Source organism: Anopheles arabiensis, chromosome 3 (assembly GCF_016920715.1).
Source record: "Anopheles arabiensis isolate DONGOLA chromosome 3, AaraD3, whole genome shotgun sequence".
NCBI classification, from domain to species: Eukaryota; Metazoa; Arthropoda; class Insecta; order Diptera; family Culicidae; genus Anopheles; species Anopheles arabiensis.
Window position 1 is genome coordinate 48,532,655 of NC_053518.1, and position 27,979 is coordinate 48,560,633.

At 44.9% G+C, this 27,979-nt stretch overlaps 3 protein-coding genes across 6 annotated transcripts; 2 read left to right on the top strand and 1 right to left on the bottom strand.

The window, feature by feature from the left end:
- The first annotated feature begins 1,832 nt into the window (after positions 1–1,832).
- Positions 1,833–3,858, top strand: LOC120901965 (U2 small nuclear ribonucleoprotein auxiliary factor 35 kDa subunit-related protein 2). Of its 2 annotated transcripts, XM_040310357.1 has the most exons (6): positions 1,833–1,881; positions 1,969–2,545; positions 2,607–2,845; positions 2,911–3,014; positions 3,176–3,332; positions 3,406–3,858. In XM_040310357.1, the coding sequence occupies exons 1-6, from the start codon at positions 1,853–1,855 to the stop codon at positions 3,845–3,847; spliced, it is 1,548 nt and encodes a 515-aa protein (XP_040166291.1). In that variant the 5' UTR covers positions 1,833–1,852; the 3' UTR covers positions 3,848–3,858. The 2 variants fall into 2 exon arrangements, with proteins under 2 accessions (XP_040166291.1, XP_040166292.1); XM_040310358.1 differs by lacking the exon at positions 3,406–3,858 and having other exon boundaries at positions 2,911–3,034; positions 3,120–3,291.
- On the top strand, positions 3,844–27,934 carry LOC120901967. Of its 3 annotated transcripts, none has more exons than XM_040310360.1 (4): positions 3,844–3,953; positions 26,368–26,479; positions 26,560–26,960; positions 27,043–27,934. In XM_040310360.1, exons 1-4 carry the CDS (start codon positions 3,906–3,908, stop codon positions 27,199–27,201), a joined length of 720 nt encoding a protein of 239 aa, XP_040166294.1. In that variant the 5' UTR covers positions 3,844–3,905; the 3' UTR covers positions 27,202–27,934. The 3 variants fall into 3 exon arrangements, with proteins under 3 accessions (XP_040166294.1, XP_040166295.1, XP_040166297.1); XM_040310361.1 differs by lacking the exon at positions 3,844–3,953 and adding an exon at positions 17,261–17,403; XM_040310363.1 differs by lacking the exon at positions 3,844–3,953 and adding an exon at positions 25,496–26,257.
- LOC120901966 (putative gustatory receptor 28b) lies at positions 3,901–5,823 on the bottom strand. Its single transcript, XM_040310359.1, has 2 exons — positions 4,545–5,823; positions 3,901–4,471 (listed from the first exon to the last, which is right to left on the bottom strand). Exons 1-2 carry the CDS (start codon positions 5,760–5,762, stop codon positions 4,358–4,360), a joined length of 1,332 nt encoding a protein of 443 aa, XP_040166293.1. The 5' UTR covers positions 5,763–5,823; the 3' UTR covers positions 3,901–4,357.
- Positions 27,935–27,979: the final 45 nt, after the last annotated feature.

Genomic DNA, 27,979 nt, shown 5'->3' on the forward strand with positions numbered 1-27,979 from the left:
TCTTTATTTATCTTGCCATATATGTCCCTGACATCGGGTAGAACTAAGAATTGATTTTATGAATAAATTAAAAACGACACTAGGGTACCAGGAAGAAGAAAAAGAAACAAGTAAAAATAAAGAAAGAAAAAGAAGAAGAAGAATATAACGAAAAAGAAGAAGAATAAGAAGAATAAGAAGAAGAAGAAGAAGTAGAAGAAGAAGAAGAAGAAGAAGAAGAAGCAGAAAAAGAAGAAGAAGAAGAAGAAGAAGAAGAAGAAGAAGAAGAAGAAGAAGAAGAAGAAGAAGAAGAAGAAGAAGAAGAAGAAGAAGAAGAAGGAGAAGACACAAGAAGAAGACACAAGAAGAAGCATAATAAACCAGAAGAAGAAACAGAATAAGAAAAAGGCGAAGAATAAACAAGAAGAAGAAGGAGAAGAAGAAGAAGAAAATGATGATGATGATGAAGAAAAAGAAGTAGAAAAAGTAGAAGAATAAGGTTGAGGAGGAGGAGGAGGAGGAGGAGGAGGAGGAGGAAGAGGAGGAGGAGGAGGAGGAGGAGGAGGAGGAGGAGAAGGAGGAGGAGGAGAAGGAGGAGGAGGAGGAGACCATCGGGTAGATAAAAAATGATAAAGTTCGTTCTTCGTACTAGACGGTGTTGTTGAAAAGGATTATTTTATGAATTATATTTTCACCGCTATCATTTTGTTTAAAGTCAAAACTGTTTCCCACTGCAATATCTATCGATGTTGAAATTAAAAGGTTTAGCGGGTTACAGCGGGTCACGTATGTTTGAAAAAAAAAACACCCATGTAGGATTATTGTTATTTTCTATTCATTGATGAAAAGTACTGGCACAGAAAGTTCGACAATTTAAATAATAATTTGATGCGTGGCCACGAAAGTGACAAAATTCTGACAAATTTAGTAACCTGGAGCAGCCAAGAAATAAAGCTGAGAAAAGATGGCAAAAAGTGACAACAAAGTGGACAGACAAAAAGATTTTTTTCTAAACTTTTTCATACAAACGTATGCTTTTTAGTTGAACTGTCAGCCAACTATAGAGCGTTCAACTGAAAGGCATGCCAACTAAAAAGCATGCCTACTAAAAAGTGATCAACTATTGAATTCTGACTGTATTGCGATTGAATTCTGACCGCATGCGTTGACTGTATATGCGGATGCGTTTTTGTTTCTAAATGATTCATGTTTCTATTAAATTCTTTGTAAACAAAATATCGATCAATATTCAGAGGTTTGAGCTTTTTGTTGTTCAAGATTTGTCAATGTGTAGATTTTTGATGCGGCCACGAGAAAAGCTTTTTTTGTAGTTTTGACAAAGTTGACAATTTGTTTAACATTTTCTTTAACATTCGTGCCTTATTGATCAAATCGGTTCAGGCAAAGCAGTTTGATTTATCATCCCATAACAAACTTATCAAGCTTATTAAGCATGGCCGCATACAATATCAGGAAATCTGTTTTTGAGGAACAAAAATATTTAAAATATATCATTGAATTTGTGAAGAGGCACATAAATTGTAGACATAGTATAAAGAAGAATTATTACGGATTCTGTTTGGCTAAATAAAAATGACTGCCAATGCAGAATTACAGTTGATGATGTTTTGAATTATACTTACTTACTTATCTAGCGCTACAACCGCTTTGCGGTCTTGGCCTGCCTCAGGAGTGTCCGAAATCGCTCACGGTCTCGCGCCCTCGTCTGCGAACTTAACTGCCAACAACGTCTGTGTTTTGAATTATACCAGATCGATAAGTTGTTTGTTGTCGCTGTCATCGTGACAGTGGAGGACTGTCAAAATCAATAATAGCAACAATAACAATGTAAATATTGCCTTGTTGCGCCAGCATGAATACAGCTCCGGTAACAAAATTAAAGTAAGTATTCGGCAAACAGTGTCTACTATTGGGCAAAAGATGTTAACATATTAAATAAAACCAACTGTTACACAACGATTACTTCAGGCACCAGGAATGGAGGAAGCTGTTCAAGAAAAAACGACGCAAAGCCGTTCGCCAGAAGACGGCACAGGAACGCGACCGGCAAAATGCTGAAAAGGAAAAACAAAAATTGTCCTGTCCCGAGTATCAGTTGTATCTTGCTGAAAAAGGACGCCAAGAACAGATTGCAGCAGAGCGGGAAGAGCTTGAACGTGCATTACGACATGCCGTTTGGCTAGAGGAGGAACGCAAGGCACAGGCAAAGTTTGAAAAGGTACGCCAAGAAGAGGAAGCCAAAGAACGCGAGGCGCGAGAAAAAAGGGAAAAGATACGAAAAGAATATGAGGAGCGTGAAACCAAACTCAAGCAAGCCAAAGAAGAACGTTTTCAGCAGCAAGAACTTGCACGTCGAATGCTGCACGAGCGGTTTATCAAATTGCAAGAGTTTGCAGCAACTGGGGCTGATGATTACCTGAGTGAGCTACAAAGCATACAGCATACGCGTGCCGACGCAGAAGATTGCAAATTTTTCCTAAAGACCGGTGCGTGTCGACATGGTTATCGATGTGGCGGGAATCATCCCACGCCGGGTGTAAGTCAGGTAAGTTGATAACAAGATATTTGCATTCATCGACAATCATCGACGTTTGATGTTTTTATAGGTGATCTTGATACCGAATTTCTTCAGCCATCCAGCACTGGAACAAGCCGTCCACGCGGAATATGGCCACGATGCGCGCCTCGAGTTCGATGAGGATGATTTGAAAAATAGCTACAACGAGTTTTTCCGAGACATCATCCAAGAGTTTGAAATGTTCGGAACAGTTAGGCACATTTTTGTGTGCCGGAATTCTGTGGCTCACTTAAGAGGGAGTGTATATATAGAGTATGAATCGATGAGGTAAAAAGAAAGGCAATGCATGTCCACAAACATTTCTCAAACACCAATTCAACCTCATTGAACAGGAATGCAGCAGCGGCATACTTGCGAATGAATGGAAGATTCTACGCTAAAAAACAACTTCATGTAGAATTTAGGAAAACACTCACGTGGCCAACGGCGGTTTGCGGTAAATGATGATAATTGAGTGTATCCTTTTAAAATTTTGCTCTTGAACAATAGCGCCTGTTAACGATTGATGCTCGTTTGTCCTTAACACATAAACTTTACATAGGATTAAGATTGATTTCATGTTGTAACGTAAAACTACCTGTCGGATCGAAATTGCAGGACTCAACGAGATGAACCGATGCCAGAAAGGTGCGGGCTGTAACTTTCTGCATATTTTGAAAAATCCAGACCATCGTTACGTGTATAACCATTTCCTGGAAAGCAGATCAGTGCGAAAGGATGAGCTTTTGCATCTTGCAACGCCGCTACTGCAGAAGTAAGATTGAATGTAGTTCGTATGAATGAACGCATGATGGTAAAATTTTCCGATTATCTTTTTCAATTGTCAGATCATGGGATGAAATAACATCGCATAGTGGCAGTCAGACACCCCGAAATGCTGCCCAATGGCGATGGTCCGAATCTCCAGAGTTAGAACCCAAAACATCTGATCACGGAGAACGGGAAAGACCAAAAAAGCATGACAATGAACGGAACGAAGCTCATACATCTGGTGAAAGCCGGAGACGCCCAAGCTGTAGCTCTGGTCGGAACAGAAGATATCGAAGTGGTAGTGAAAGTGGTTCGCCAGTAAGCCACCGAAGACGAAGAGGCAGTCGAGTCCGAAGTCAGACTCGGAAACATGAGCATCGAAGTCATGATTATGCTTCCAAAAAACGATCTGACGATGTAAGGGATAAAAGCAATGTTCGAAAAAGACATCGTCGATCGGATGACCACAGTCCTTTGCGAAGACGTGCTGAGAAAAGAAATAAAACGAAACGAGATTAGACTTTTCGAAACTTTTTTTAACAGTTTCCTTGGGAACCCATCCGTGCTGTGATGTCACATGAGGAAGAACAGTTTTCAACCCATAACAACACAACATACAACAAAAGTAAGTAAAAGTTTGCACATTTTTTTTCATTTATCATAATCCTTGTACTATATAACAATTGAATGTAAAAAATCTACCTTTATGACTAGAACAATAGCATAAATTATCGTTCATATGAAACAATGTGTTTACGAATGTTTGTTTTACACATCTACATCGGTACGAACAACTCGATGTCACGATGTCACTAAAATGCTGCTGATGCCACTTTAGAATTAAAATGTAAATATATGCAATCTTTTTTAAACGCAGTCATTTGCATCGCGATAAACCGTCAGTAAATTAGCACAAACAGGGCCTGTTGCATCCATGCTTTTATTGTTCTCTCGCTTTGTAGTGTGTGCTGTAAATGGCGAATGTATGCAGACGAATGGGAGTTTCGACTTCCGAAAGTGTATTCGGTATTACCAAGTTTCGTTGCCAAGGAAAGCTCTTGCAATGGTTTCGTGCTTACTCTCGTCCATGCTCAGCTCGTACTGGATCAAAATCACCAAATAGGTAGTTGCTGCACCCACCAGCTATAAGTAAAAGAACATTGCTTTTCAGAACATTGTTCGCACCACAGTTGGTCGGCGTGGACACAAAACGTACCGTAAAAATGAGCGAAAAGTCCAAGCTAAACAGCCCGCACGCGGAAAATCGCACTTTCCGATGGAGCATCTGTAGGGAAAGGTGCATCAATTTTCCCGCCAGCTCACTGTCCGCCCCGGCAGCCGCATTAAGCAGCTTGTGCACATTCGATCCGATGTTGTCGTTCTCTTGCACCAGCGAGCTACTGCCGTAGACAATGTTGAACACTCCAAAGCCGTACACCATGGCCTGGCAGAGGAAAAACATCGCAAACTGTCCCTTGGAGAATGGTGAGTCAAGGGAGGTGGATCCGAGCAGTGCGTCCAGCACGTAGTAAGAGTTGAACACGATAATAAGAAACACAATCGTCACAATGGTCAGCATTTGGATCGTGAAGTAGTCCTCGGCGTAGCTGCACGCTTCGCACAATGCATCCTGGATTTCGGCTACCGTTGACACCACATCCGGCATCGATTTGTCGTTGTTGGAGTAAACCGATGCGATGCCCAGGGGCCGTTGGATTTTGATCGCGTGCCAGTAGCTGGGTCGCCGTTGGGGCGAGATTCTTTTCTCCAATGCCGCTTGCTTGAGATGCTTCAGTACCTTGTTCAGCAGGTGAAAACGGTGCTTGGTTTGGTTGACGAAGCACAGAAACAAAACGATCACCATCGACATCATGAAGTAGGGCAGCAGGAACGCCATCCAGGTGGTCACGCTCGGGTAGGTATCGGAGGAAATAAACACAGCCAGGCACACGACTAGATAGAGCGTGCTGATAATCGCCTTAGTTAGCATCACCAACAGGTTGTAGTGCAGCGTACTCTTGTAGTTCGTTTCCATGCCTATCTCCTTGAAGCGTCGATCGATGCTGGCCAGTGCGTGGAAGCACTTGATCAGCTTGTTCCGCTGGAAGATGCTGCAGAAGAACGTCATGAAGAGCGCCGTAATACCGATGGTGAACTGTAGCACATCGCCCAACGTGCTGATGTCGGTGCGGAAGAAGAACCGCGTTATCGTGTCTCCTTGCAGCAGTGCGTTCACGTAGCAGCTACAGAACAGGATCACGTGCACGCTCGAGTTGATGTAGCCGAAGGGAGTGCAGCGCAGCATCATCAACTCGGTCGGTCCCTTCACGACAGTGAACGGCGTCATGCCGACCAGAAATGAAACACGCAGCACGGGCCGTTGGGCGGCATAAAAGTCCTTTGGGTTGAGAAAAGTTCGCAAACACTTCCGCATTCCGGCAGGAGGTCAAGGTGTAGCTCGGCTGGGATCGGATGCTAAACTAAACTGCTGATTGCATCGCACGAGACTCTAGTTTGAGCTCGTTTAGTTTAATGACCCGCTTCGATAGCTTCCCCAGCATGTATGAACGTTTCCCAGCGTGTCGTGAAAACTGTCGTGATGAGCAAAGTGTCCAAAGTGACGAACAGCCTCAACAAGAATATCATTTGCATCGTTAAATATCGCTTCGCCGTATATTTGTGTGTATGTGTGTTTGCTCCAAAGCAAATAGAACACTGATACCACAGACAACAACTCAACCCATGTGGCCAATTTAGTCACCGAGTAACATGGGATTACTTTCTGTTTCATTTTTCCAACGGTACATAGACACATTTCATATTTCCGTCACGTTTTTGCCTCAACCGACATGGGTGAGGCTATCCCTAATGCGTATTCCACCGGGTGTAACGTCATCCGTTAGTCATTTGTGGAAACGCTTGTAATAAACTGCGGCGGTCGATCCTATCGCTTCGAAAGGACATTCGCTGACAGGAACATAACGGCATAGGTGTGTCGCCGTGGTTGATGCACATAAAGTTGTGTTTGAATTTTGCTTTATTGCCTGAACGGGACAAGCAAACAACACAACATGACGGTCGGATAAACATCGACATCTATGAAACGTTATCTTTATTCGAATCGATCGATGGCTCGCCGGTTAGGAGACAGTAGTGCGAAATAGACCATCCAGGCGATAACATCACCTGGTTCTAATCCATAGCGACATGCAATAGACAGGATATATTGAAAGTTTCTTTCTGACTTGAGGCTACAAATTGCTTTCAATTAGAAAATTAGATAAAGAAATTTAATACAAAAATGGTTAGCAGTTTTGTTATGCAGTCAAGTTCTATTGTTCAGCAGAAAAGGATTTTTTGAATCGATTTTTTGGAAAATATTGATTTTTATTGATATTACCAAAAAGTGTGCTCGTCGCCCAAATAAAAGATGTTTTATAGCGCGGATAAAACAGCTCGATAACATTGCAGCTGGTCATTGTGCATTCTCGCATCGTATCACGGCCATCCCGGAAGGACAAATGGAAGCGAGTGAATGGCAAGATGATAAAAGCAAAAGTGTATGCCCAAAACTTTACCAAATTCTAGTGTCCACCAAACCAGCAAACCCTCGACCCACGAGGGGGAACCCCACGAGGGAGGCAAAGTGTATGTGCAAACATTGAACAAACTCCGCTGAACGTTACCGAGAGACCTTGTCATAATGAATGGACGGATTATTTACGATTCAAGCAATTGGACGGATCGAAACTGACGAAGGAACTGGCGCTCGTCTGCCGCAGGTCATCTCACCATCGTCGGCACCAGATGGCTAGCAGCAGCCATCCGCCTGCTGCCCCGTTTGTCATTGATGGAAGGAAGGATCCAGAGTCAGCGCCCGCTCACCGATCACCCGACTTGATCGTGCGACGTGCTGCTGCGTTAGAGGCTGGCGACGATCGGTTGCTGTGTCGACAGGCTGGCTCATCCATTCAAGGGAGAGCGAGCGCACACCGGTACAGGGAGCACGGTGTTTGGTGAACGATTCGAGATTCAGAGCGAGCGGCCGACCGTGAACCACTTCAGTCACGCCGAAAATGTCCTTGAACCATCTGTAGCATCTTATTTTGACGTCCCATTAGCGCGGTACTTGAAGTAAAAACAAAACTCCAATCTAAGCCGATGCTTGGCAACAGCAACGCACTCATTAGATCGGGCTGTTTCGTACAGTGATGTTCCCATTCTTATCGCTTCCATCGCGCCTTCCATTTGTGGAGAGCATTTTGGGAAGACCGACGCAGACCGGATCCAATCCGGAAGGGAAAGTATAGCCGAGAATCTTCTGCCAATCCTTCAATCCTGAGCGTATGGATGATCATGGAGGTGTGCGATCCTAAGAGGGATTGTTAAAGTACATCCGCTGTTTCGCGAAGGTAACCTCTTCTGAAGCTGAGCAGCTGTATCATGTTTGAATCATCACGTGATTAGGCAAAATCCACCCGACATTGAGCAAAGGAAAAAGCTGTATTTCCTTCGGTTGTGCTCCGACCGGTCACTGCGGGTTGCAACAGGCTGCCGGGGGCTGCTAATTCTGTTTGCGCACGTTTGAAGAAGCTGGCACGTAACCGGAACCGGTTATATCGATGCACATCTTGCAGCTTGCTGTCTGGCGAGCATGGCTTTCCGTGCGCAAGGGGATCATTTCAACTTGAACTTCACTCAGTTTCAATGCGCTTTTAGAGAGGTGCACTTGATCAGAGGTTGGTTTAGCCAGGGACGTGGGACGAGATGTTGAGAATGACTTTCATTTTCATGCTCGCTGATCCTGACTGGTTTGATGCGTTTGATGCAGGCTAAGAGGCTACCCACGTATGGGGTGGACGTTTTGGACGGTTTGATGTTGCTTTGTTTGCGATGCGTTAATGCTGTTCCTTGTTTGAACATAACTTTACGTTTTATCGCTCAAGGTCAACGCACTATTCGAAGGAACGAAGCCAGCTAATTGATCCTCTGTCTATTATCCGCCGGTAATGTCTTGACTAAAGCCCACACACCCATACAGCGCTTGGATGTTTTACGAAAAGGTACTAGAAGGTTCGCATCAATTAGTACAGAAGGCACTGAATAAAGGCTGCATATCGCACCGCGCTGATCAACGTTTCCCTAGTCAACGACCCGGCCTTTTGACGGCGCAAACAAGCAAATAAAAATAATTGCATTTTACACCCTTGAGCAAACAATTGTCTTGCACACCGAAAATCATGTTGCATGAAATATTATCTACATCCACAGGGAGGGTCGAAGAAGGGGGGGTTGTGTTTATTGTTTGGCTTACAAACCGTATCGAAAGGAAAATCGCATCCACACTGCACCACCTTCACAAGCGCAACGTGAATAGTGCACCTGCAGGCCCACTGTTTGTTATTCGTACGAAGATAGATATGTCCCATATTAGGGTTGTGGGGTCGTGGGAGAATGGCAACACAGGCTTCTGACGGTTGGGCATCAAGAAGTACTCCCGTATGTACTACTCAACGGTATAATATTTCATAGAAGAGCAAACAATCCAGACAGACACGTCGCGGTGTTAATTTTATTTCAAGTGCTTTCAGTATTCCTCAAATAATTTGCTAAACAACACTAGAGCCCACAACCTAGTCTCGAGTATTCACTATGGAGGTGATTTAATTCCCCGATTAATTGAGACAGTTTTGATCGATTCTTGCCGAACGCCCTTGACAGGAACAGCAACAAAAGAATCGTTTAGCAGACAAAACAATTGCAAGTGAATAGTCAAACCCGAAAGTAGGTAGTATCGCTTTATGCAATACACTTCCCAGCCTGTAACCCATTTCGCGGGCGATGAATTTATGTAGGTGACGCTATTTAGCGGCGGAATGGGCGAGTAAAGTGCAAGCGTGTCGTAACGTTAATCTGCACAATTACAAACCGGAGCATCGGACCATCGTCTGCAGAGGCGCTACCTGGGATTGTGGTAGCTGCAGGGTAGCCATTAATGTTACGTACGTAGCATAGCTATCAAGACGGCTACGTACGCGAGGCGTAGCAAAGGGGCGCACAATACTGGAGCATCAGATCCGTGCTCATTTCCAGTTCTCCATGAGGCAGACATACGAGGCGAGTTTCAATCGATCGATTGGAAAGTGCTGCGTAGTGCGGAGGTGAAAGGAAAAACAAATCACTCGATTATTAAATGCGCAAAGTATGCAAAGCCACGCAACCACGCGCCAAACGCATCCTAGAATGTGGTTTCTTCACTCAAAGGAAGTGAGTTTAGTATTAGTTGTTGAATAACTATCTTGGCGTTAAGCTTCGATAACAGGGGTTTCAATATGCTAGTTTGGTATAATGAATGAATCATATAAATTGGTTTTACAAGTAGTCCCCGAGATACATGGTACCTCTTATACGCGGATTCGGAGATACGCAGTTTTCTAAATTTGATAGTTCTTTGTGCAAATTGTACTGATGTGACACATCAATTGTAAATTGTCCATTTAAACTGTAGTAGGTTTGGAGATAGCTATGGTCGCCATATAGTATGTTCGGTTTTTGATACGGTCGCCATGTAATCTGATGAGCGTACAACGGTACAACTGATCAACGCGTACCATCGCGGTAGGTCAGTGTTTCACTGACAAGTATCGAGGTTGAATAACACTTTGTTCGAAACGGACTTTTCGACACTTGATCGTCCAGGCGATCATAGAAACCTTTAGGAGGTTTCCCTTACTGGAAACGTTGGAGTTTAGAGGCCTTACCTTGGGTAGGGGGAAACATAACTAAACTCTTTAAATGAGAAGTCGATAGATGTTGGATGGGCATAGTCCTATCCTGACAGTCCGAACGAATCTGACCTGCCACGGTCGGAATTGGTTTTATTTATACTCAATGGGTTTCATACATTTTGGTTTTGGAATGTTTTTTTTTGTCCTAATTAAAGGTTATTGATATGAGGTGCAATTCATACATTGTATTGGAGTGAGGTGTCTATCAATTTGTGTCTATGTTGCGCTTTTAGTGTTTTTACAAAGGTTCTGGAAAGTTTCAACTGTTCTAGCCAAGGAACGGGTGCGTTGGTCGATCTTTGCCTACGCAGCGCTTTTAGCGTTAAGTTGCTATGCGTTCTCTGTTTGTCCACTTTGCTGCAGTAACGCTTGAATTGCTTATGTTGCGCGTTTCGGTTGTTTTCGATAAAAGTGTCTCAATTGTTTTTTATATGAACGGTATGGTCTGGGTGTAGCAATGGTGTGGATTGATTTGCTGATGTGTTATAATGAATGTGTTGCAATGGTGTGATTTGGCTTTCCGAAGTGTGTTACGATGTGTCTATAGCTGATAGTGTGTATTATAATAAGTTCTGTATAGCAGATATGCTACAAAACCATTTCCAACGGTTTAAAACTATTATATTCAGTCAGAATCATATCAAGAAGTTAGTGAATGTGAATGAAACCAGTCCCTACTAGTAAAATTACACAAAAATTAGTGATATTTTGGCTGGAAATTACAAGATTCGACTTACGCGGAAATTGCAGGAACGCTGTCTTTTGCGGCCGTTCTCGGCCCTCATTAACCGTGTATGTAACTCGGGGATTTCATATATAGTTATATGTATATTTTCAAAGGTAAAAGCATATTGTTGTTTAATTTTAAGCCTTAATCAATCCCTATGACAATAAATAACTATTGCTAATTATAATCTGTCACCATATCTGATATTCTTCACATGAAAAACAAAGAATTTATCAGATAATACTATCAGGGAATTTACTAACTTATAATGATTTTTCAGATAAAAAATCCAAAGTAGAAATATAACAGACTTCAAATAACAATTCGATATTTCAAAAAGAAAAAGTAATGCAAATATATGGACAAACAATAAATTAACTAAATATTAAAAAAAAATCATTATATATATAATTATATATATATATATATATATATATATATATATATATATATATATATATATATATATATATATATATATATATATATATATATATATATATATATATATATATATATATATATATATATATATATTTAATGTGTAACTATGGAAATGTTGAATTAATTAATAAATAATGAAAAAGTTGCAATTTTTAATTTATATATCGATAGAGTAAATAAATCAACAATTTATATAATATTAACTATATAGAATGCATACGAGAAATATTCTAAATTCTAAGAAAGGATAAATTCATAGGATCAATATCTTCAAGCCTTTTAATGCATGGGGTTTCAAATTTGTTGTGTAATATAAGCTTGAACACTAAATTCGTTCGTGTTCAATCAAACAGTATACCAAGATTTGATTTATTGGTTGCCAATGAAGACAAATGGCACATAGACAACCAAATTAAATCTAAGCTAATAGCCCTTCTAGTCACAGATTCTGATTGAAACTTGTACGGATTGTACGATGCTCAGCTCAACTGCAGCGGCTGTAGCAATCTCCGAACTCAGAACAAACTCAAACTCCTGTCCAATCGCCTTAATCGCAAAGCCTAACGAATTTTAAAGTGCTCCAACGCCGGCGGCCTACAGAATAAAAGATGCGCTAAGACAAAATGGAAAGTTGTTTTCCGTCAGCTCTTGGAGGTCTCATCATCATCTGCTGCTAGCTCCGCGTAAGATCTTTACGCCCGCGATCTTCGTATGTTTGGAGCGCGCGCCCGTGTGTGTGTACGTGAGTGTGATGATAAATGACTGCATGCCAGGTGGTGGTATACTATGTTGGTACAGCGGAAAGCGTTATGCGGTTCTACGATGCGTCCTCCCTCTACCCTGGCGCATGCAACTGCTGCAATTGCTCAATGTATCGCAATCGTGGCAGTATCCCACCAACCGAAGGAGGTTGTGGTGGCTGTAGGGTAGTAATGAAGTGCCATAATTATGATTCCTCCTTCATCGTTCCCTGCACCGATTGCGCTACACTTGCAAGGCCTGGCATATTTTGGTGCAATCAACGCAATGTTTTGTGCTATTCAAATGGACTCCTGATTAGTTGGCGAGTGTCATCTCGGCGAGCGTCATTCCCTTCACTTACGACCATGCGGAAGCCTTTTTGCTCAGTTTCATTGCTGCGTCCTGAACTGTGTGGAACTAGATTAGCTCACTCATCAGAACAGATGAGCCATGTAGTACTGACCCACATATTAATACGAAGGAAATTCAATGCGTCCGAGCATGGACGCACTACAGACGCAACAGTGCTTGGTTCACACGCTCCCATCCCAAACCGGGTTTGACCCCAGATCGGAAGCACACGCCTTTACCATCCCGGGAGTAGTACCGGCTGTCAATTGTGCCGGTGGCTATATAAACGAAAGTGGTTACGCAACGACATGGGCATCGAATTTCGGCGTAAGAGAGTGCGACCACACCGATGATGATGGCCAATGTGATGCCAGGGCCGTCCTACAACGCCTACCATGCGCTCCTTCACTTTGCACTTCCCACCGTCGACCGCCCGTACCCGAAATGGGCGGAAAAAGACCTACGCGATTTGGGTCGCGACCGGCGAAATTCCCGCCATCCATCCGCCGTAGGCCGTAGGTGACAAAGGCCATCGGCTATAAGAAAAAGAATGTGGTGGGCCTGACGGTGTGGAAAGCGTACGAAAATAGTAACAACAAAGCAGCTGCCTTGCGATGTGCGGAGCGACGCCTCCCCGATCCCTAGATGGATGGGGTTTATCCGATGCGGAAGACAGTTGATGCCATTTTCCCAATACTATGGCCACGTTAGAAGTGCCATCGTCATCATATGGCGGTGATGGCGATGACGCAATTTCCCCTTCAAAGCACTCGCGCACACCATGTTCGTCGTGCTTGTGCTCCCGCTGGGTTGACTTATCGAGCGACCGATGCCACTGATCACGCAGCCAGCCAGCCTGTACGATCGTAGACCTCAACTCAAGGGAAGGCGGAGGCTCCCCGAAAAAAAGTGTATGGAACCAACCGCACTCTCTTTGCACAGCCACGGATAATATCAACGAATAATTCTGGTGACCTCATGGGACGTGAGATTAGCTCCATCCAAGGGTCACACCGGCAAAGGTGTGTTGCATCATAGTGATGGGATGGGTTTTTTTTTAAGTGCGTAGTCTATGCGAGACACGTTCCCGTGCCGAGTCCTACAGGGCCCTTCAGGCAGAAGGGGGCCAAATTCCACGCCACTGAAGAAGTGTCCGCCAATTGTGGGGGATGATGAGGATGCTTTGGAATGATGATGTTCAGTGAACATTATTCAACGCACTTGAACGGCCTGATCGTGACGCGTTCCCTGGTCACAAATGGGTTTCCACTCTCACTCGTACCCACTGAGGAGAATCCCTTGTTTATCTTGTGGTCCAGATGAAACGGTGCGGAATGCAAGCTGGCGACAACGAGCAATTATTAAATGAGCTTTATGCAATCGTGGCCGAGCAAAACACGGTGGCGAAAAGCGCATTGTCTCTTTTTGTACGCGATGTTTTATGGGAAGAAGCTGTAACAGGGCTTAAGCTTGGTCGTGTAAGATGATGTCAAATTTGACGCTCTGGAATAGTGTTGTGCTTAGGTGGCACCGTTTTGTTCCTCTGGCTGGAATGAGATTGGGGGCTCACACCAAACACAATGATTGCCAAAATTCCCAAAAACGGCCGTTTTGCCGGGTTTGAACGTAACGAAAGGTGTTTTTTTTTGTTTCTATTACTCCGTGGGTTTCATCTTGCGATGTTTTGTGCGTACGATCGCTTTGGAAGTTGTTCCTGGGAATGGCAGCCAACGAGCATGCACCATTGAGGAAGCCGGTCTTGTCTACCGCAGGCATTGCGATAAATATTTCAGTAGGATGTGCCGGTTGTCAATTTTCCCCTTTCCATCTTTCGAATGCAAAAACTTACGTAGCGCAAATAGTGGGTTTGATGAGAGCGCGGGATATTGACGTCCGTTAAACTAACAGTTTCATAATACCCTTTGGCCGTTTGGCCAGTGGGGAATTGACACACTTTGTGGTACATTTCTATTGGTTTTTTTTCTCCGATGAACTGGGATGGTAATCAGCTGCTATTCACTTTCGCTAAATTGTTAACGATTAGTTGCGATGAATAGTTTTATTAAATTGTGGCAACAGTTTGTTTGTAATCGAAGCAGTAAAAGCCACTAACAAATGGCACACTACACGAAAAGCATAATTCGAATAAAAGGAAATATCAAGGTATCAATAGCAGCTTTGGCTGAACGCACGCAGTTTGTATGCGAGGCGAGAGTGGAAGGAAACCGATTTTGAGCGGATATCGTTAGCAGCCCATGCGAATCCAAAACGAATCATGAAAACTCCATTCCGGACACACGCCGTTAGGAAGTGGTTTACGGAACAGGGGCGAACAATAACGACTATTGTTGATGTACATTACTGCTAAACAGAGTTATGCGGCTAAACAGGTGGCACTTTTGGAGCAGTACGAAGAAAACGTTGCAGGTGATCCGGGTGCTCAGCGAACAAGCCATAGATTTCATATTATCTATTACAATAATTCATCTCGTTTTAATATTTTAATTTTTAATTTTAATTTAATAATTATTAGTTTTAATTTATATTTATAATTTATATTTTTAATATTTATAAGTCTTCGGAATTCTGTGCCAGTTCTTAAAGTTTCAATTATTATCATTATTGTAGTTATTTTGTGTTTTTCTTCTATTATTTATCTTCTATTATTTGTGTTTTTCTTCTTCTTATTATAAATATTATTATTTGTGTTTTTTCTATTGCTTCTTATTCTTATTATTATTATTATTATTATTATTATTATTATTATTATTATTATTATTATTATTATTATTATTATAATTATAATTATTATTATGATTATTATTATTATTATTATTATTATTATTATTATTATTATTATTATTATTATTATTATTATTATTATTATTATTATTATTATTATTATTATTATTATTATTATTATTATTATTATTATTATTATTATTATTATTATTATTATTATTATTATTATTATTATTATTATTATTGTTGTTGTTGTTATTTTTATTATTATCATTTTTATTTTTATTATTTTTATTTTTTTATTATTATTATTATTATCTTTCTTTTTTATTATCATTTTTTTAAATTATAGTATAACAGTTAATAGATTTTTTGTCATTTTGTTATTCTAGCTAGTTTTTTATATAGTTTTTGACAATTGGCGGCTGAATCATGTTAATTCATATGGTTGGGGAGTGTTGAGACCGATGGAGGGAGTTCGCTTTTTGGACCACTTCAAAGGTGTAGAAAGATGTTTTGCAGTGTAACAATCTCTAATTCATTTACTTTTTACTATTCTCAAAAATATGTCGATAAACAAAACATTGTTTATGTTACAAAAATGCGTTGAAAACCGTTTTGCATAATCGCATAGCATATTTTACCAAAGCGTATATTTTTCCAATTCATCCCGTTGGTTTGAACTCCGCAGTTATACAATAAAACTGCATGGAAAGATCCACCGCATGGCTCCGTTCATCTTCATGTGATTAATTTATTGAGCAGAAAAAAAAACGTTGTTACCTAATCTTCTGCCATACATGATGCACATTTTAGCACCTATGCGGGGCTAGCCGGTGGAATGTTTGCCTAGCCGAGCTGACCGCAAAAGTCAAGCTTCAAGACAGTGAACAGAGAGGTAGCGCCATACACCACACAAAACCCCAACACCTACAACGAATGAGTTCATCAAAAAACGGCAAAGTGAATTTGGTTTCTTCTTCACTGTGCAAGCATCTTGTCCAGGTTGCATGAATATGCATGAGCGCACTATATAGTTTGGTGTGGAATTGGGGAAATAGGCAGACACTAACTTTTGCATCACCTAAGTGATGACAAAGAGTGCGTCTGGAGCTATCAGCGTGTCCGATCATCTGGAACAAGGCGCATCATTCTTTGCCGGTGCTGGCGCGTTTTGGTTGTTTCGGACGTTGATCGCGTGCAAAAATGTGCACTTTCGCTTTCCGCATAGCTGGCTGATGCTGTTCAAAAGAAGAAGAATAAAAGAAACAACAACCACCAGTCAGTGAGATGAGGCAGAGGGCACTGGAAGAGAATCCACCATTGATGGATTACAGACACTGTCGTGGTAAGGTCATGCGGGTACAGAAGATTTAATAGATATTTTGATTGAATTTATTTACCGCAGTAGCGTTCACATCGATTTTTCAGGCAATCGTGGCCTTTGCTAGTTATGAAGCTCTCTGAAGATACCAGCGACCGGTCCCCAGACGAGCTTTCTTGGTGCAGTGGAATGGCCTTTGGACACAAGCTTGAGCGTAATAATAAAAAAACATCCCCAACTGTACCTAGACGTACGATTGGCAAGTATTCGCATGTCCGCATGTCAGTTCCGTTGTGATGATCATTTGTGCAGCACCCCCACCAAAATCACGCTCGCCCCAGAGAAGATCACCGAGAGAGTAATGTTTTGAAAGAGCGCGATAGAGAGTGTAGGATGGAAAACCTTCGTACTTGGAATGTCTTCCATCTGAATATTCCTGTTGGAAGTTTGCAAAATATGTATTTTGTTGTTGCGAATAACTCTGTCTATGGTTGCCACGAGTGATCCTTTTCATAATTGGCAATGCTTGTTTTTTATCAAAGATTTTTGTAAACTTTTAATAACTGTTGCTGAGTTCTGAAGCACCGTAAATTCCCGCCAAACTGCTCCGGGTCGAACATTCCAGCAATGACTGGCTCCGTGCCAAAGAGAACCACAGAGGCACTGAGCGCGAGACTGCAACCAAGAAATGAGCGTCCAAGTACGGTGATCTTCTCTGGAGAAAAGAGAGCGCGCCCCGTGCAAGAGAAACGCGCACAGGCTGATCTAGAGTGGTGTAGCCTTCCCGCGATCAGCTATAAACCGAAGTCACGACTCCGTTTTGCGTTCAGTTTTATGCTAAGCTTGCCAACGTGCCAGCATAAAAGCGGATAGGTTCCTCGCTCAAGCGCAGATCCACATATTGCATTGTGAATTCGGTAGTGTGTGCTCAAAGTGCCAAAGCAGAGTCTAGCAACACGTAAGTGAGCAATTGTTTAATCCGATATCGTTGGATCCCGTTTTAAGCACGTTCACTCGATCACTACCGCGACTACTACTCGTGTTGTGGGCTGTGTGCGGTACACATACTTTGCAATTCGTGCCATCGTACTCCTTCAGGACTCTTCCACGACCCGCGTAGGGTGCGATCTCGCACAAGTGCACAGTGCAGTGAGGTTGTTTGGGGTTGTTTGCCACACACGGCTCACCACACTTGTCGCTCAGGTGTGGCGGGTGCCAACGGTGAAATCGACCGGAGAAAAACCGTTATAACCGACTTGCCGTTGTGATGAAGAAGTTGCTGCTGATGTTGATCGTGTTGCCGTTGTTGGGGTGGTTTGCTTTGTACGGTTAAGCTGACGTTCGACGTTCTTCCGGCTGGTTCATTTGGCTTAAGCTTGAACAGTATATTTTCTCCTTTCCGTCTGCGCTCCGTACACACATTAGGTGTACCAGGGGGCATTCCGTACACGGCGGCGGTACGGCGAATTTTCCACGTGACACTAGAACAATATCTGGAGCAAGTCCACACTTTCATTCGAGCGTTTTCGAGGTCTAAAAGAAAGTCAGTGGTCAGTGATATTGATTCGTAATGGTAGCGATCGTTCGCACGGGCAGTAAAGACTTCAACACGCTTAACACGCCAAAAGAGAGGAAACGATTGGCAGTAGTTTTTGTGCGACTCCATGTGGTGCCGTATACCAAAGAGTATGAATATCGTGGAGGTTGTAAAAAGTCTTTAAATTCAGTTTATTAAATGTTTCGGTTACTGTATCAACCTACCTTTTTTGGTTCATTTCCGTGCGGTGACGTTCGCGTGGATCTATTTTAATTGATTTTAATCAATTGTTACTGATTAAAATACACGTTGTAGATTTTGATTTTGGAAAAGAGATGCAGTATTGTTAACGCTAAATTTGGTTTCTTTAGTTTAGTAGAAAAAAAAGTGCCAGCAGACCAGTTTGCACGAAAAAGAAACTGTTGGAGGTAGATTAACATGATTGATTTAATTGATAAAAGTTCTGACGTGAATCTTTTGCTTTTCGTCATGTGACTAGAAATGTGTATATGAAACACATGAATAAAAAACTTTCGATGATTGATTAACATGATCGATTTAATTGATGAAAGTTATTTCACGGAAATCTTTTCACGATGCACACAAACCCATTTCAGGTCAAAAATCAGTTTCTGCGAAAGACTAAGAAGCTGGTAGCAATATAACTCTGTCAATCAGAGTTTATACTTTGAGCTACGGCAAGTTGAATTCTATGAAACTGCTGCTAATTTTAGAAGAAGAAAAAATCAGAAAGCTCTAAAACTCACATCGTAGCTTCGTAGAAATGTTTATAATTGGTAACTGGTTTGATATTATCTGATGGAAAATATTTTGAAATCATAACTTCAATTACAAAACAAATGATAAAATTCACTAAAAAATAGCATCCCCACTGCTGCAATATTATTTGAGTTAATAGATTGGACCTTTAACATAATTAAACGATTTCGCCCTCTTACTGTAAATTCCAATTTGGTTTTTATGTTGCACGCAACAGCCATCTCTTTATGTATGTATATGAGCATGTATGATATTGAAAGCAAATAAAATTCCGAATCGTTTAACAACGTGCGATAGCTTTATCATCGGCACGATGATGCAATTTGAGCTTCCTCTCTGCCAGCCGACGACACGCATTAGCACCTAATTAACTAACATCCGTCAATCGCATCGGCAAGCCAGCAGCAAGAAATAGAAAGCTTTTGCATGCTGAATTTTACATGCGCTTCTTCTGCCAATCATGCACACACACATACACAATGCCGTACCATTTATCGTCGGCAGCGGCGTAAACGAAACAAAAACGCAAAATGATAGTGCGAGCGCTTTGATTTGTACCGAATCGCACGCTACCGCCATGATGTTGCTAATTTCCGCTACAAATTCACGTTCCAATCATTTCGGTACGATTATTATGCGAATGGGTTTGCCGTCCTGCGTCGCCGGTGCTGTGACATGGAACGGCAGCCAGCCAACACGTCTTCCTGTCGAAAACGGTCGGGGGAACACACAGCTTTACACTTTGATTTGATTTACACTCAATTTGATCGGGGGTGTACTCGGTGCGACTTGATTGACGGGGTGCTACATATCACTCCGAGGTGGGAGCAGAAGCTGCACAAGGAAGCTCCCTGTGGAATGGTACCGCCGCTGGAATTAATGTCATGCCTTTCGTGACACGTCGTCGTGTTCGTGGTGAGCGAGAGCGAAAGGGTGCAGAGTGTCCATCAATTTGGTATTATGAGCACTTTCACAGCCATTAGATAAGCACCATTCTGCGGTAACATTTCACGACTTTCGCCCTGCCAGCGATTTGGAAACAGTACTTGCGCAGCCCCTTGCAACTGCAAGGCCCCGCTAATTTACGTACGCTGGCAAAGGTCAATTTCGGTAGCACACACTCACACACTGTGCATGGCATTTTGCAACCGCACGTGCAATGGGGCTGAGACTGGTTACCGATACCAGTTACTGCGAATGGTACTCCATCGAACAGTATTTTTATTGCAATGAGGCGCGCATCGATTAGAAAGGATAGCCAATGTGGCTGCTAACCGATCGCTGATCGTTAAAGTTTATGAAGATAGATAGAAAATTAAGGCACAGGAGGTTACGGCTACCACTCTCATTGACTCAAAACGATCATGTTGCCTATTACAAAACATTGCCATCCCCCAGTGTACAAGGGCCAATAAAGGCAAACGATCGATAAACACTTTCTTACTCATGCTCACGTCCCAACCGGGAGACGCGAGAGCGAAGGCAACATACAAAAACAAAAACAAAAAACCGCCAATCAATCGTTGGTACTCCCTTCAACCAGTGCACTTGGCAGCGATTCGCCCGTTTCGGGTTTGAAAATGAAAGCGATCTACCCTTGCCACCCTTCCGCGACTCAGCTCCGTATCGAGGATCACACCCAACAACAAGCACGATCCGCCGCGTCGGTTTGGAGTGAAAACACTTTCTGGCCTTTGCTGCGAAACATTGTGCACACATAACCACTTACACACACTCACACACACTGGAAAAAGGGTTGCCAAGATCAGGGACAGGTGAGGCGAACCTACATTAACCGGAACCTGCCGCCGGCCCATCTGGGTGGGTTTGCGTGCGTGCGTGCGGCACTCAAAACACGAAAATACGCAACGCGGATTGTTGTAGTTTATGCCTTTTTTAATCATTCCGCCACTATCAGGCCGGCCAACGCAACCACACATGCTAGTTTCGCATTCCTTTCGGTCAGGATGTCGCTCGCGGCCAAAATGCCGCACCGGGTACCTTGTGCGATACAAAAGATTTGCAACGGCATCAAGCGACGAAAGCGACGAAAGCCGCGTTTATCTCCTTCCCTGTTTGCGCGTAAGGAATCGCGGTTTTCCGTGTCGGTTTTTTCTCTTGCTCTCTCATTCACTCTTTCAACGCTGTACATGGCCATTGGCAACCAAAACCCATATCAGCATCCTATTACTATCACCTCGTCAACAGCCATGGCATGGGTGGGACGCGGGATGAACGGCTATCAGTGGAGCTATCTCCGTATCTCGCCGTATGCCGTTGCCGGTTCATCCAATTTTCGTCACAAGCGAACGGGAGACGAACGAGAAAGGAAAAACTGTTCCCCCATGGTGTCTGTCGCCGGTGGGGAAGAAAATCACTGGAACAGAGGGTTGACATGGTGAGGACCGTGTTCCGTCACGCCGATGGTAAACTGGCGCAGAAAGAAAGTGACAAAACCCGTTTTCCTCGCCACAGCGCCGTCACAAAGCAGATTCCGTGTGCACACGCCATTATTGCTGCGGCTTGCTTTTGCTTTGCAAGACCGGACGGTCTGTACCTTCGCGGCCAATCCAATTTCAACTGGGGTTGGGGGACCCCGCTAGATTCGCGGGTGGAACCCCCAAGTGCGGCGCCCCTTTCGAATGTAATGTGTGTGCGAGCCGTTCCTTTCCAAAAGTGAAACTTTGCGCGTACCGAAGATGGAACCGGAACGGGTTCCTTTGCCACCATGTGCTGCTGCTGCTGCTTTGGGTCCCCATCGATGTCCCCCAAAGTGTACGGGCGGACGTCCTTCAATCCATACCGGCACGAGAGCGTCCTGGATGGAGGGTGGAGAAACCTAATGGCCATCCCAACCGTTCGACCCACCCTTGAGGCGCACACATGCTCGAGACACACGTCCAAAAACCATGACCACACGTGATAGATTACTCGAGATCGGGATTTTTTGCCTTGTTTTCTTTTCTTACCGGGTGATCGATTATGTTTACCTGAAGCTGTGGTCCCGGTGATGGTGGTCAAAATTCCCAAAGCCATGGACAAACATAACTAATTGAAACACGGTCGCTTTTGACCACCTTGGGCGCGAGAAAGCATGCCGCGGGCGGGCACAGGTGGGTTTGCTTAAGCTTTGGTCTGCAAATCGCTTGAATCACATCATCGGGAATAGTGGGGTTCCGCCGGTGGAACAATTGCTTTCCATTGATTTGCCATTGGGTAACGATAGAAAGTTGATGGTGACGCTTTCGGCGGTTTTCGAACGATTGACACCGGACGGATTTTGTTGCTGATGATGCAATTTCCTCACAAAAAATGTTCAACTTGTTTTTAACCAACTAATTCCTTCCCTCGGATCATCGAGAAAATCCTAAGCAAACGCGAGTTGACACACTTGATGACACACTTGATGAAAGCATAGCATAGGTCGTCTATAAGCTATTACCATACGAAGGTTGTTGTTGCCGTTCGCTAACGGAGTTTTCTTTTTTTTTTCCTATACCTTTTTATACCTCTCACACACACGCGCGCGCGGGTACATAATTGACCAAGCCCTTTTTATCATCGTTGACACAAGTATGGCAGTGTGTCACTGCGTCCAGGGTGTGCGATGATTCGGTTCGGCTTGATGGGCGGTCTGATCGCCACCTTCTCGATTGCGTGCAGAACCCAACATCAAAATGGTGCTACAAACCGCGACAAGTATGAAATTACAGCTACCGTTTCCTCACCACCCGCCAACACCCACTTTTGCCACTCCCGGGGATCCGGGTTGCGAAGACGCACCACCGCTGGATTGTGGGGAAAAAGGGTGGGTGAATAAAATAAATAAATACATAACTCAAACCATTCCCACGATGAGGTGGTGGGTGCGACGAGGTGTTCAGGTAGCAATGAAATTCCCATCCCACAGCGAGGGGAAGGGTCAGCGAGTCACAGTCATTACACTGTTTGGCGATGGTAGTTGCACATGCAATTTTGTAATGCAAGTCGATCTACGGCGCGAGCGCGCGCGCGATAGCGACGGTCAGCGTGTTTCGTAGACGCAAATCTGCCGATCTGAATAGCAAACAGCAGCCACGGGGACGGGGGAGAGAAGCACAATTGGCCACAGAGAAGCTAATTAGCCGTTAAGTGAGTACACACAATAGCTAGCTGTCTCCCAAGCCCCCAAGCCTCGGAGTGCCTCGGCGAGCTAGCCGTAGTTCCGCGCCGGGTTTGCTTGGTGCAACCCATTCATCATCGCTGCTTGACTCGCCCGCAGAAAAGATCCAAATCGTCTGATTCGTTGGATTCTTTGGAAACGATTCATTCACGATTCCCAACCCACCGCGCCGCGCCGGTCCGGTTCTGTCGGTTCCCAGCCCATCCCACTGCACCCAACCGCAGCCTCAACTAGCCCCCTCGCCTAGTGGTATGCCGTTAGGTTCTTGGCACAAGGACTTGTGCGCCGTTCGGCCCACCCTCCCAGACACCGGTTCGCTTGGAGCGCGAGCGATGTCAACGAACCTCCCTTTGCACCGCCGCACCGTGTCTAGCGTCGCGCTCAGCCGGTCGGGGAATCCAACGAAGACCGTTAGCCAACCGGCTTTCTACACACTCCGCACAACCTCACCGGGTCTGACACCGGATGCAGCGCAAACCGGCAGTCAAACAATTGCCAACCGAATGGTGAAGCTAGTGGCAATGCTCGAGAGCATTAACATGGGTGGTTGGGTGGATTGGGGACCGGTTCTTGTTTTTTTAGCAAGCGGGAGCGCGCGCGCGCCAAAGCAAGTGCAAAAAGCGCGGCGCGACTTAAAAGTGGCCAACGCGAGCAATGTTTATGTGCGATCGCCGGGTAAAAGCGGTTCCACTGCAGTGCAATGCACCTCCCATTTACAATCAAACGCATTCCGCGCAAGATTTGGTGCATCCTGGTGCGGTTGGCTGTTGTTTGGCGCAGCGGGAAAGCTGGGAAACTTGTCTTGGGTGGGAGCGCGTATTGTGGGGACCGATGACTTTTACTTTTACCGATACAGTGCCATTTTGGGGTGGAGGGAGGAGGGTTGATATTGCAAACGAAAGTGCTCCAGAAGGGCAATTGTCGTCGGTTGAGCCGGAATGCTGCTCCGCATCCCTTTTAGAAAGGCGTCATTTTGTCGGTGTTGCTGTGACAAACGCGTTCTATGGCTATTGTCACTGTCCCTTTTTTCCTCTCCCCCCTCCCCCTTTAAGATCATCTCCGCAATCATCCTCGGGCTGTAGTGGCCGTCCCAATCGGGGACACATGCGTTTACGAGCGAAGCAATCGGGAAAGCGCTGCCCTCCGGGGCCTTAAAGCTCATTCATATTCGAGCTTCGTGCACACCGATGCGCAACCCTCGCTAGCATAACCATGTGGACATCGTAATTTTGGGAAAAAAGGCCACCACCGCATTGCGCACCGTGTACGCCATGACACCTTCTGCAAGTAGGAGCACATACGCAGACAGGCATTTGTACTGCTTGCCTCTGTACTTTATGCCCTTTTCTTCTTCAGTATGGGACGTGCACGACAACACCCTTGCAGAGTGTGTGTATGTGTTTTTTTGTCGCTCGACCTCAACTACACGGCCTCATTCCTTGTGCGCAGTGCGCAAGTGTCATGCGGGTAATATCTTACCATACGCAAGCACACCCGCGGAGAAAGTTTCGATGTTTCAGCTGGCACGCTGGTTGGTTGTGATGCGGCTGGTTGTCACCGTTTTACATACGCCCATTCTTGTCCCATACGCGGATACGCGGTAGGAAGGGTCCAAAGCCAGCCTGGCAATATGCAATTGCATCACGCGTGAAGAGTGTGTCGGTCACGATGCATCCCAAGCCAGCGACGACGGAATGGGGTGCCGTCTGCTGATCTGGGTGCCCCAGCTGCTGGTGCAAGCCCCATCCCCATCTTCATCCATCACGATTGCGTCACCGGCCTTCGAGTCTTCTAACTTCGAGGCTTCGTTGTAGTTTTGCAGCCTATTTTTTTGCGCAACAAGCTTCATTATCGAGCCAACGTTGTAGAGTGTCGCTGGATAAGAGCCATCCGTCGTTTACGTGAGGTCATGCTGGACATTTTCTAGGAGCCAGTCGCGTTTGTCGCTGAAGGGGGAAGTGCTGAAGTGCGCCGTAAAACTCGTTGCCACCAGTTTGCAGCAAAGAATGAAGAAACCGTTAAAACATGCATGCGCAAACAGCTAGCGCTTATTGCGCTGCTTGGCATCTAAGCGCACGAGCGCGACCATTTGCGCCAACGGAGCGAATCTTCTCGAAACGAGCATTTTTGCTGTGCGCGCTCGCGAGAAAACGGCTGCAGCGTGCCCATCATCAGACAGATCCTTTTCATCCTTGAGCGCATCCCCTCAAGCCGATCAATCGGATATGCGGACGAAACCGATGGATGGATCGATTTAATGGTGCTGATTGGTCACGCGAGCCGTGCTCACACTGTCTGTGTACAAGGGTATCGGGGGAGAACAAGCCAACAACAACAACAACAACAAAACCCTCCAAACCGTCACTACAAGGAGGCACCAGCCTTGGATGCCACTTTTCGGAAGACTTGATTGCGCGGCTTGATTCGCAGATTAAGATTGGACCCCCGGCAATTGGCTGGCTTCGGTGACACGGCGGAACCTTCGAATTGCGGGTGCGAAGAAGAAGGGCAATGGGTTGAAGGGATGGGAGGGTGAATAATTCCGGTGAGCAAATGGTGTGTGTTTTGTTCCATTGCGCGGCTCGGTGCGGCTCACCGGCAACGAGTTCGTTAGGTTTGCAATTAGTCATTATTGATGCAATGACAGTGAGCTATTTGCCTAAATTACGGCATCTTCCCTTCCGTGACGCGTGGTGAACGTGATTCCTACAGCGATTGCCGGTACCAGGCCGCACTTCTTGGTGAAGCTGTGAGAAGCGTGTTATTGTTTTGCTCCGATCTTCGATCTAGCCTAAGCTCGTGCGTCGTACTTTTCCGTGAACAGCACAACATCACGGAAAAGGGTAAAATATTTACCAGGTTACCATTACATTTTCGGCCAAGGGGTATTGTTACCATGCAACCACCCATTAGCTTCCCAAGCACCCCAATGGTGGAGGTCGGTGCTGGCGTACAATTCCAGTGCTCGATCATAAACGATCATTCCGCCGGCTCGGTCCGTTTTGCAATCAATTTCATCGGGAAAAATAATAACAATCACAAACAACAATCAAACATTGTAACGACGCGGCATAGGGTGTGTGTGATGAAATCATGGTCAGCTTTGCTGGGGAAGAGTGGCCAGCACTCCCGGGAGCATTGGGGTGGGGTTTGTCCGAGTTTCACGTTTCACATGGAAGGAAATGGGTTTGGTCCAGTCGGCTGACGGGGTAGCCCGCGATCGGCCCGAACAATACCGCTAATGGCCTTCGTTCGTCGTCGAACGATCCACTCGATCGAGGTCTGGGAATTGATAGGTTTCGGGCAAACGAGTGCACAGAAAAACGCGCGCTGGTTGGTGTTATTGTCGCCCGAGCTGGCACCGAGTCGAGAGGTGGTTGGATTTGCATGAGCTGGTAGTGAAACTTTCTTTCTGTCTTCTCTGTACGCTGTCTCCATTGCAGCAAACTACCGCCATGTCTGTACTGCGGACACTGACACTGTTGGCCATCGGTGCCACTGTCGTGCTGGCCCAGCGTCGCCTAGCCCTGCCAGATCCCCGAAGCTGCGCCAACCGTAAGTAATGAGCGGGTAGAAGCAACTCTCTTCGTCTACCATTGGCTGACTCTCTGGTGCGCTGTTTTTCGTTTCACCAGGTGTACGACATGCGACGTACCGTGATGCCCGCGGAGTAGCGCATTCGTACTTCTTCAGCTGGGAACACGCGCCGACCCGCAGCCTGGAGGTTGACTGGCTCGATGCCCGTAACATCTGCCGACGACACTGCATGGATGCCGTCTCGATGGAGACGCCCCAGGAGAACGAGTTCATCAAGCAGCGCATCGCCCGTGGTAACGTTCGCTACATCTGGACGTCTGGGCGCAAGTGTAACTTTGCCGGATGCGATCGTCCGGATCTGCAGCCCCCGAACGAGAACGGCTGGTTCTGGTCCGGCTCGGGCGTCAAGATTGGACCGACCACGCAGCGCAACACTGGCGACTGGAGCTACACCGGCGGATACGGCCAACAGCAACCGGACAACCGTGAGGCGGCTCAGGTAAGGGCTCGGGCTCGGTACAGTGTACTTCGTTCCGGAGAACCATTCCATTCACCATCCACCTTCTTCTGCCTTCACACAGGGTAACGATGAATCGTGCCTGTCGATCCTGAACAACTTCTACAACGATGGGCTGAAGTGGCACGACGTTGCCTGTCACCATCTGAAGCCGTTCGTGTGCGAAGATTCGGACGAGCTGCTGAACTTTGTTCGCTCCCGCAACCCGGGCATCCGTCTGTAAGGATGGAGTGTCTCGCAGTGGAATTTGGACTCGTGTGAGTGTGATGATGACGCGTCGACACACACACACATGAGAAGATGCGCATCCCTTGCACACCGGAACAGAAAACATCATTCGTTAGTGCATTAGCGAGACATGTTACTGCATTTTTGTGTGTATGAATCGCTCAAGAGAAAGGGAAAGAGAGATGAAGTTTCAGCATTACTATTCCACCGTCGATCGGGAATGACCAGTTGATTGGTTTCGTTTCGATCTGTAACGTACAAGCCAGCAAACGCCACCTTCCCTGAGTAACTGAGTAATGCGACTAAAATGCTACTAAAGCAGCACAACGCACCACCGCAGCAGTTTCGGAGCCGGCCAAGGCAGTTTGTTGGAACGGGCCAAGCGTTGCTTCGTGTGCGTGTTTTTTTTATGTAGATCTGTTTTGTATTGTAACTCTGTTTAATTTCTATTTATTGTACTATAAGAAAGTCTTCAACCAGTTTTTGGACCATCAGCAGTATCGCCAAGACACGCCTGGAGACAAATAAAAGAAGAAATGGGCGGAAAGAGAGGTTAAAAATTGAATCAGACAAGGTCAGATGGTTAAGATCGGCATACATTGAATATTTTGAAATCATGGAAAATGTCAAACAACACGAAAAGAATTGGATGAATCGTTGTTTTTAAATTTGTAAGTTTTTGTTTTCACTTGAATGAGAATAAAAAGTACGGAAATACTGTTAAATAATGCGTCGTTGTGCAAAATTTCGTCATTTCCTTAGAGAGTGCTCTA